This window comes from Trachinotus anak, unplaced genomic scaffold, assembly GCF_046630095.1.
Source record: "Trachinotus anak isolate AG129_WGS33_773 ecotype Australia unplaced genomic scaffold, CSIRO_AGI_Tana_v1 ptg000016l, whole genome shotgun sequence".
Lineage (NCBI taxonomy): Eukaryota > Metazoa > Chordata > Actinopteri > Carangiformes > Carangidae > Trachinotus > Trachinotus anak.
In genome coordinates this window covers 26381247-26392289 of record NW_027273867.1, presented here as the reverse complement: position 1 = coordinate 26392289, position 11043 = coordinate 26381247, and the positions used below count along the sequence as shown (strand labels likewise).

The following is an 11043-nucleotide window of genomic DNA, read 5'->3' as shown; positions in this document are numbered from 1 at the left end:
CTGAATGAGTTCTACTGCCGCTTTGAAAGACAGTGGGACAAGCCTGACACTAACCTCCACATCAGAGCCACATCAGAACCCCCCTCCTCCTCCCCTACCAAAGGAACGTCTCTCTCTATCCTGGAGAGAGATGTCAACAGGCTTTTTAAGAAGCAGAACCCCCGCAAAGCAGCCAGTCCTGACTCTGTCTCTCCATCATCCCTGAAGCACTGTGCTGATCAGCTGTCTCCAGTGTTCACGGACATCTTCAACACCTCACTGGAGACCTGCCACGTGCCAGCCTGCTTCAAATCCTCCACCATCATCCCTGTCCCCAAAAAACCAAGGCCCACAGGACTAAATGACTACAGACCCATTGCCCTGACCTCTGTGGTCATGAAATCATTTGAGCGCCTTGTCCTGTCCCATCTCAAATCCATCACTGACCCACTCCTGGACCCCCTGCAGTTCGCCTACAGAGCCAACAGGTCTGTAGACGACGCCGTCAACGTGGCTCTCCATTTCATCCTCCAGCACCTGGACTCCTCAGGGACCTATGCCAGGATCCTGTTTGTGGACTTCAGCTCTGCTCCAGGACAAGCTCTCCCAGCTGAGCGTGCCTGACTCCACCTGCAGGTGGATCACCGACTTCCTGTCTGACAGGAGGCAGCACGTGAAGCTAGGAAAGCACGTGTCTGACTCCCAGACCATCAGCACTGGATCCCCACAAGGCTGCGTTCTTTCTCCTCTGCTCTTCTCCCTGTACACCAACACCTGCACCTCCAGCCATCAGTCTGTCAAGCTCCTGAAGTTTGCAGACGACACCACTCTCATTGGACTCATCTCTGATGGCGATGAGTCTGCCTACAGGTGGGAGACTGACCGTCTGGTGACCTGGTGCAGGCAGAACAACCTAGAGCTAAACGCTCTGAAGACAGTGGAAATGATAGTGGGCTTCAGGAAGAGCCCAGCCCCACCCACCCCCATCACCCTATGCGACTCCCCCGTGGCTACTGTGGAGCATTTCTGCTTCTTGGGAACCACCATCACACAGGATCTCAATTGGAAGCTGAACATCAGCTCCCTCATCAAAAAAGCTCAGCAGAGGATGTATTTCCTGAGGCAGTTGAAGAAGTTCAACCTGCCAAGGACTATGATGGTGAACTTCTACACCTCCATCATTGAGTCCATCCTCACCTCCTCCATCACCATCTGGTACGCTGCTGCCACGGAGAGGGACAATAACAGACTGCAGCGTATCATCCACTCTGCTGAGAAGGTGATTTGCTGCAATCTTCCATCCCTCCAGGACCTGTACGCCTCAAGGACTCTGAGGCGTGCAGGGAAGATTGTAGCTGACTCCTCCCACCCTGAACACAAACTCTTTGAGACACTCCCCTCTGGCAGGAGGCTGCGGTCCTTCAGGACCAAAACCTCTCGCCACAAAAATAGCTTCTTCCCATCTGCTATTAGCCTTATCAACAAGGCTAGAGAGCCCCACTGTTGCTGATCCCCCTGATCCTCAATTGCACCAATCACCAGAAAAAATTCCTTGTATGTGAAAACATACTTGGCAATAAAACTGATTCTGATTCTGATTCTGATTCTGATTCTGATTCTGATCTTAGTTCTCTCAATAATTAATTTATGATTAAGTCGATACTTGAATGTTTAAAAAAGTAAAAACAGCTTTTGGGATATTTCCCCAAATTTTTTTGTTTGATACAGTGGTATCAATTTTCAACTAAAATGTGATTTGTCTGTCGATAAAATCCCTTTTAAGTTCGCAAAATTTCATCAACAAGCACTGACAGCTTGGTTGTTAGCATACAAACATAACATTCCACCCCATAGATACCTCATGTGGAACAATTAAGACATCCAATATGAAAATAAAACTATTTTTATCACACATTGTTTGATAATGGCATATTGACAGTTGGCCAATTACTTAATGAAAAGGGTTATTTACTATCTTATGAAGATTTTCTTGATAAATTCAAAATACCCATAAAACCAAAAGACTATGACATTGTTTTTGATGCTATACCAGAAAATGTCTTTATACTGTTTTAGAACTCTGGGCTGTAAACCTTTCTTTAATTTAAGGACTAGATGGGAAGTATTTTATGGTGAAATTAATATCCTGAAAGAGAAGTGCTCTAACACAAATATTAGAAATACTTACTGTCCCATCAACTCAATGTTTTATTCTAATGTTTTATATTAATGTTCTATTTAGTGATATACAGTGGGGAAAAATATGGAGACTTTGTGATAAATGCTGTATTGATAATAAATACAAAGAGTTGCCTTTCAAGATATTGCATAAAATTTATCCAGTTAACATGTTAGAAAGATTCAAACTAGATATTGATTGCAAGTGTGAGTTTTGTGGTGTAGAAAAAGAGAGTATTTCCCATTTATTTTTTCACTGTATATATACCAGAATGTTCTGGATTGATGAAGCTACCTTTCTGAAAAAGAAACTAAAAGTTAACATTGAAGTAGTTATGTTTGATGTAATGGTTTATTTTTGTCAGGATAAGAGTGAAAGTAGCATGTTGTATATTATACAACCTTTATTGTTTTTTGGAAAATTCCATATTCACAAGAAAAAATGGTCAAAAACCAAAACAACCTTCCTACAATTTATTAATGAATTTAAACATAATAGCACCACTCTATCAAATGTTAAAAACATTTGAAAAAGCTGTAAAGATTTTAATACCACTCAATGAATATAATCTGCTGGATGTAACTTAAATGTGAATCTCTTTTTGTTTTTTGTAATTGTCTTTTCTTTTATTATTTGTGTCTGTGTGTTGACAGCATGGAGTACTATATTAGAACATTGTATGTATGTAACCCCTGGTGCTGTGTATTGTTTTGTTACTTCTTTTGTTTTTAATGTGATGACTAAAGTAAAAAAAAAATTTAAAAAGTAAAAGAAATCAACAGTGTTTAGCTGTTGACTGGTTCAACTATTCATTTTTATGTTAAGAAAAGTTCAACTTTTGAACCTTATTTTATATAGAAATAGTACATCCACCAGTGTAAGTGGACTAAAAAGAAAACACATAACAATATTAAATAATATTAAATATTATTCAGACAATATATTGATTCATTACATGGAACAGAAACCTTTAAAGCCTTAAATATTTTCATTAATGTCTTTGTTGTTTGTTTCATGATACCCCTGTGTAGACATGAGTCTGTGACAGACTCATGTCTTTATTTTCAATCTCATTTTATATGATAGGTTCACTATCCATAAATGCAAATGATGCAAACTGTATTTTTCTATTAATAGAGGCATGAACTTCAGAAAAAAGACTTTGTTTTAAGACAAAATGGTTTCTACTCCAGCAACATATTATTGTAGTACTTTTGTAGTAATGACGACTGGAGCAAAGTTTGGTGCTGATCACAAGACTTCCTTCAAATGAAGAAGATAGAGGAAGTTTCATTAAAGTTGACCCACATATTTCATCCAGTGACACACTTCTTACAAAGGCTAAAGAATGACACAGATGTCAACTGCTATTTCTGTCAAATACTTCCTGAAACTTGCTCACATTTTGATCTTGTAATTAAAAAAAAATGCTCTGTGGAAAGATGTTAATAATTTTATAGCTTACAGCTCTTTTTTGTTTGTTTGTTTGTTTAAATATGTTTTCCTGGAAACGTAACTTGACATTTGCTAATAGTTGGGACCATGCTCCCTGTTCTGTTCAGCTAATTATGATGACCGGAAGATGGCGCCAACGGTGAACCCTCCGGCGGAGAAGCGTCACCTTTGACCCCGTGGACCCACGTGGTTTAATGGAGGGGAGCAGCGGAAACATGCGGAGCAGCGAACAGAGAGAAGAGATGAAGAAAATCCGAGAGAAAACAGTAAAGAAGAGAAGTAAACAGAAGGAGGAAGAGGATCAGGACCAGGTGAGATACAGAAAGACCGGACGATGACTGTGTTTACTGGATAAACTGGGGGAACTGGTGAAGAGCTGGCGGCAAGCTGTTAGCATGCTAACGAGAGAAAGGTACACCAAAACACGCTGCTATTTAACAGTCAGAGAGATAAATCATAAAAACAGAGTAACTGACTGCGTTAATGTTCAAAGAGCTGAGCCGAAATGAAGAGGAGACGAGACCGATTCCGGCTGACCCTCGTAGGAGTTTTGAGAGGGTTCAAAAGAAGCAGAGAGATTAAATTGAGCAGTTTTTAAATGGAGTTCTGAATAGACACAGGACAGCATCTGTCAGAGTAACCGACGGTCTAGTTTTAGCTAGACGATGTTATTCTGGGTTCATTAGTATTATAGACGAACTATATAACAGCTAATACAGTACATATTTAACTACTAGTTTGTCTTAAGTGCGCAGACAGAGACGCACGCCAAACTCCCTTCAGAATCTTTCCATTTTAAGAAGGTCTGCCCGTCTTCAGACCATATATTGTTAGACATCTCATATGGCTGCAGTATCTGGTCGTATGAGTAGTTCAGGACCGTTCTTAAGAATTACCTGAGGAACAGACACTGACGTCTGGAACAGTTGTATAACAACGGTGAGAAACGGTCGTATTCTAAGTGGAGTTTTAATGCAGTGGAATACGGACAATAGCGTTAGCTAAAGCTGGCTAATGTTATACTAGAATCAACAGTGGTATTTATTTATAACCACAAACAGATAGTTAGCATCTGACTAATAACGCTGATGTTTTCATGTAGCATTAGCTGTTAGCATGTTAGCTGTTTCTTCAGGACACTTTCTCTGAGCGCACCGAGCAGACACTGCTATGACGGAGACTCGCACCAAATTCCATTCAGAATCTAACGGTTTTAAGATGCTCTGTTTTTCTGTAAACAGGACTGAGAACGTGTTCGGGATCAGGACGGTCTGATAATCAACTCAGTATATAGACAGTCCCATAAACTTTTACTTTAATTATATTTATTTGTTTTCATCCGCTTTTATCCTGAGAGGTATTTATACACAGTTATATTGGAGGTGATGTCAAATGACTGAGAAACAGTTGCTCACAAAAACTGAAACAAGGTTTCTGAATTTGTGTTTGGTCAGATAGCTCTGCTAAAACCAGCAGGTTTTGAATGGAGTCTGGTGTGGTATTTAGTCTCTGTTTATTCTTCAGATCTTTAACTTCAACTACAAACCTGCTGAGGAGGAGGAAGATGAAGAGGACGAAGATCTGTCAGACAGTGAGGACAGCGTCTACTCAGGACTGGAGGATTCTGGGAGTGACAGTGAGGATGATGAAAAGGAGGGGTCAGGTGACATCAATGATGATGACGATGATGATGATGATGATCGGAAGGTGGAGTCAGAGCAGATTCAGCAGGTAGAGTTTAACATGTTAGCCCGACAGCTAACTGGCCAGTTGTGACTCACCTGTGAGGAAGCTGCTGTTGTTATCATTGTTCTCCTGTAGAACATCACCTGTGTTCCGTTGTACCTGCAGACAGAGGAGAGGAAGAGGAAGGAGGAGGAGGAGGAAGGAGTGACAGATGAGTATGAACATGACTCTTCAGACGAGGAGGTGAGGAGAGAAAAACTCTGCGTGGGGTTCAGGTTCCTCTGGGTTCTCCAATGTTCTGTTGGGTTCACATTAGTCTTCATGATCTCTGTAATGATCTGTCTGTGAACCAAATGCTCTTGCACTTCACAAAAGTTCTGTCATGGTTTTCAGGGTTTCTCAAATGTTCTGTCGTGTTCTGCGATGATTTTTTTGTCAAGAATGTTTTATTGAAAAAGAATTGCGTCATGTAGGACAGAAAAACACAGTCTGCATTTTCATTAGGAAAAACACCAAAGAGAACAAAACAGGTTCTCTGATGAAATCTGTTGGATTTCATATTTTTTTTCAAGGTTCTCAGTCATGTGTTCATTCTCCTAGGTTCTCTGAGAGTTTCCTTTGTTGTTCAATGTCCCCTGACGTTCTTGTGGTTCTACAGGACATCAGGAACACAGTGGGGAACATCCCCATGGAGTGGTACAGAGACTTCCCTCACATTGGATACGACCTGGACGGGAAGAAGATCTACAAACCAATCAGGAACAAGGACGAACTTGACGACTTCCTGGACAAAATGGAGAATCCAGACTACTGGTGAGCCTGCTAGCATGATGCTAGCTCCCCTGTTGTTTTGAAGAGGGAATGCTAACGATGCTAACAGAGGTCTGTCTGCAGGAGAACGGTCCATGACAAGCAGACAGGAAGTGACATCGTCCTGTCAGACGAACAGGTGGAGCTGGTGAATCGTCTGCAGAGAGGACAGTTTGGAGAAGTCAACTTCAACGAGTACCAGGTATGCTCAGGTTCCTCAGGTGAGACTCCGCCCCTCAGCCTGTGGATATCTTTAAACATGTTCCTGTGTTTTCTGTCCAGGTGAGCCTCTATTAAACTGTCTCTGCTGGAAAGGAAGGACACACCTGGGCACCTGTTGTCTGTTGTCCAATAACAAATCAGATCAGATCCAGTGATGTTTTACATTTTTATGTCCCTCAGCCCTCAGTTGAGTTCTTCAGTAGAGACGTGATGATTCATCCAGTCACCAACAGACCTGCAGACAAACGGAGCTTCATCCCCTCACTGATTGAGAAGGAGAAGGTAAACACCGGTCTCTACCTGTTTGTCCCCACCTGTCTGTCTCCACTTGTTTTCACCTGTGTGTCTCCACCTGTCTGTCTTCACCTGTCTCCACCTGACTCACCTGTCTGCAGGTGTCTAAACTGGTCCATGCGATAAAGATGGGTTGGATCAAACCTCGGCGGGTGGAGGACGACAGTAGGGGGCGTTACTACGACCTCTGGGCCAGTGAGGACTCCTCTATTTTGGCCAAACACAGGATGCACCTGCCTGCCCCCAAAATCCCTCTACCTGGTCACCAGGAGTCCTACAACCCCCCTCCTGAGTACCTGTTCACAGACGAGGAGGTACCTCACTGTTGAAGACCTCACCTGTTCAACTTACCTGCTCATAGAATAGATAGAACCATGAATCACCCCATCTCTCTTTCTCCACCTGCCTCCACCTGTCTATCTACCTGCAGCGAGCTCTGTGGGAGCAGCAGGATCCATCAGACAGGAAGTTGCCATACATTCCCATGAAGTTCTCGAGCCTCCGTCAGGTTCCTGCGTTTCCTCGTTTTATCCACGAGAGGTTTGAGCGCTGCCTCGACCTTTACCTGTGTCCTCGACAGAGGAAGATGAGGGTAACTAGCATCAGTTCACTCTTCAGGCAGCAGGTGTTGCTGCAGTGTAAGAACACCTGAGGGCAGGTGATCAGTAACGTCTGTGTGTCTGCAGGTGAACGTAAATCCAGAGGATTTGATCCCAAAACTTCCAAAGCCCAAAGACCTGCAGCCATTTCCTACAACACAGTCTCTGGTACGTTTGTCTTTTCTTCTTCTGTGGTGGTTTAAACATGGAGAGAGGTTCTCCAAGCTCTCCTGAAGACACCTGAGGTGTCATATGAAAAGCACCTCCACACAGCTAACCAATCACTGAGGGAGTGGCTGTGATGTCAGAGTGTTTGAGAAAGTCACAGAAACGGTCCGACATAGACCCCAAATCTGACATTAGGGGATCACCTGCACCTTCAAACCAGATGTGAACCTTAAGAGGCCTGATCACACCTGGTATTAACATGTGTCTTCAGTGATCACAGGTGTTTAGATCACTTACTGCGTCATATGCAAATAAACAGGTATGTGGAGTTGTTTCAGCCAATCACTCTGTCCTCACTAACACAGACACACTGCCGGCTGACAGGTGTCTCCTCTCTCACATCATGTACCTGTGTCTCTGTGTGTCCAGGTGTACCGGGGTCACAGCAGTCTGGTTCGGTCCATCAGTGTGTCTCCATCAGGACAGTGGCTCGCTTCAGGTAACTCACCTGTTGTTTGGAGGCATGGCCTCTGGTTGCTATAGTAACAGTGGCTGGTTTTCCTGTTGTGTATTTGCTCTGGTGAATCTCTGATCACTTCTTCCTGACGGTTTATGAGGACTGTGCTGCTCTAGACACCTTCCTGATGAACACCTGTCCAACAGCTAGACAGTCCACACACGTGGCCTTTCTCAGGACGGGGTGGTGGTCTGCGGTCCCAAGAGACACTTGAACAAGCCAAGGTCACAACCCCTCAGGAGTCAGAGCTCAGGGATCAGTTGTTGGACCTGTTTTATTGTTATTGTACATGCTCCTCTTCAGGATCCTGATCCATTTGGTTGTGACCTCTGACCTTTAACCCCTCTGATGTCTGGTGCAGATTAGCAGCTGAAGTTTGATGAAGTCCTGGACCAGAACTACAGCATGTGTGATGAGGCTCTGTGTATATAACTTTGTACTGTGTGTATCCAGGTAGTGATGACGGCTCTGTGAGGTTCTGGGAGGTGTGTTCATCTCGCTGTGTGAAGACAGTCCAGGTGGGCAGAGCTGTGAAGAACGTGGCTTGGAACCCGAATCCATCTGTCTGTCTGCTGGCTGTTGCCCTGTAAGGACCTGTCTACCTGTTCACCTGTTTATTAATTTACCTGTCTGACATATTTATAGTTGGCAGGAGACCAAGGTTATCAGCAAACATCTGACCTTTGACCTCTGACTCCTGCAGGGTCACGACAGGAGCTGAGGATGTTTGCAGATGTTCTGCTTTAATTTTTAATTTTAATTTTTAATTTGCTCCACCTGGAGTGGGGCTGAAATATTTTGGCATCTTTGTCAAAAGTTAAGTGGTCTTAGTTAGTTTAGAAAAGTTTTATAAAAGGTCAAAGGTCGTTGTGATAAGGTGGCATCTACCTAACAGAGTTTGGTTATCATGAGGAACATTTGGGGGGGGGGGCACTGTGGGACCAGTGCTGATGTGAATGTGGATGTATGTAAGACAAGACCTGGTCCAAACCTGGATGTCTGGACCACTTATGGTCAAATCCTGATTTTATAGCCAGAGAGAGAGATAATGTGTGTCTCTCACTCTCTCTCTCTCTCTCTCTCTCTCTCCCCCCCTCCCTCCCTCCCCTTCTGTGTTGCTGTCGTTCAGCCAAAGTGTTTTTTGTTCTTTTACACAACAAATAAAGTTCACTTTAAATTCAAATGTTCTTCTCTGTGTTTCAGGGACTCTGTGGTCTTGATCCTGTCTCCCTCTTTGGCAGACAGACAGGTTGTCTCGTCATCAGAGCGACTCCTCTCAGGTGAGCAGGAGGTGGAGCCAACAGAGGGGGCGGGGCCTGTCATCTGGAGCGAGGCTGAGGGCGAGGAGCTAAACCAGGGGATCCGCCTCAAAATACAACATCCCAAAGTGAGAGAACACTTATTTATTAAAGACACCTGAAAAATGTCTGGGTCAAACTCACTGATCAGTATTGATCCCTCAGGCTGTCCACCAGGTGGTGTGGCACGCGAAAGGAGACTACCTGGCGTCGGTGATGCCTGATCACTCGAGCCACCTGCAGGTTTTCATCCATCAGGTCAGCCGGAGACGGAGCCAGAACCCCTTCAGGAGGAACAAAGGTCTGGTTCAGTGCGTATCCTTCCACCCTGTCCGGCCCTACTTCTTCGTGGCCACGCAGCGCTCTGTCCGGATCTACAACCTGGTCAAACAGGAAATGACCAAAAAACTACAGGCCAATTCCAAGTGGATCTCCAGCATGGCCGTCCACCCCGGGGGTAACCACATCCACCAGATCCACCAAATCACAAATTCATTGCAACACCAACTTCACACCTAAGGGGCAGAGCCTCTGTCTCACTTTTCTCTCTTCTGTGTACAGGTGATCATGTGATCTGTGGGAGTTATGACTGCAGGCTGAGCTGGTTTGACCTCGACCTCTCAACCAAACCATACAAGATGTTGCGGTACAGATCTGTCACTCAAACTCTCACCTATCTGTCAAATCCACATCTGTCCGTCAAACCCACACCTGTCCACCTTCTTGTGAATGAATTGTCACATCACAGTTTTGGTCGTAACTGAACAGATGTGTTAGAGTATTGATTAGGTTCTGATTGCTCCTACTGTGAGTTGTAGTATTGATGATGTTGATCAAATTGATGGTATTGATCATCTTGATCACTTCCTGTCTGCAGACACCATAAGAAGGCAGTGAGGGGTGTGGCCTATCACAGAGCTTACCCACTCTTCGCGTCAGCGTCTGATGATGGATCAGTGATCGTCTGTCATGGGACTGTCTACAAGTAATATACACACAATAATACACAGACACACAGATAAACACTAACCCTAACACTAACACAATGCCCCTTCTCTCCAGTGACCTGCTGCAGAACCCATTGATTGTCCCAGTGAAGGTCCTTAGAGGTCATGTGATTACTCATGACCTCGGTGTTCTGGATGTCACCTTTCACCCCACACAGCCCTGGATCTTCTCCTCCGGAGCCGATGCCACTATCCGCCTCTTCACATAGCAACCTGCCTGGCAACCGCGCCAGCAACCAAACAACCACAGGTCTGTGATGTGGTTGCTAGGATACAGGCTGTTGAGGAAATAATGCTTTCTGACTGTTCAACCTAAAAACATTTTTTTTCTTTGTTTGTTTTTAATTAAACTCAAACTGTCCAACCTGTTTCTTTGTGTGTTTGTCAAATCATCCGGCATGTGTTTTTACCATGGTAATACATGCCTGACCACACAACGCCGTCTTTTGTCTTCAACAGATCAGTTTTTAATTCTTCCAGCTGCTGTTTTCTGCCAACAGGTTGATGAGTTGGTGTTTGATCAGTTAATGTTCAGGAGAAGTAATGCAGGTGAACAAACATGAAGCAAACATATGAAACTGAATTGTGACTGTTGGCTTTGATGCAACATTTCTAATAAGTCAGTTTAACATGATGATGTTTGATGGGAAATAACAAATAACATATCGGAGCCAGGTCTTTGCTGGACCTGGCAGATCTTACGATCAAGACCTGACCTTTCCATCTTTTTCCTTCTCACTTGCACTTGCTCTCTCTTTCCTCCTCTCTCTCTCTCTCCCACCCTGAGTCCAGTTCTGCATGAGGTTTCTGCTTCCTAAAGAAAGTCTTT

The 11043-nt window shown here is 44.0% G+C and overlaps 1 protein-coding gene across 1 annotated transcript; it reads left to right on the top strand.

Moving 5' to 3' along the window:
- Positions 1–3767: 3767 nt before the first annotated feature.
- Positions 3768–10582, top strand: bop1 (BOP1 ribosomal biogenesis factor). Its single transcript, XM_071500169.1, has 16 exons — positions 3768–3924; positions 5138–5344; positions 5465–5542; positions 5958–6112; positions 6194–6311; positions 6512–6613; positions 6727–6939; positions 7056–7217; positions 7312–7392; positions 7822–7891; positions 8363–8495; positions 9113–9296; positions 9373–9664; positions 9769–9853; positions 10085–10192; positions 10270–10582. Exons 1-16 carry the CDS (start codon positions 3808–3810, stop codon positions 10421–10423), a joined length of 2259 nt encoding a protein of 752 aa, XP_071356270.1. The 5' UTR covers positions 3768–3807; the 3' UTR covers positions 10424–10582.
- The last annotated feature ends 461 nt before the right edge of the window (positions 10583–11043 follow it).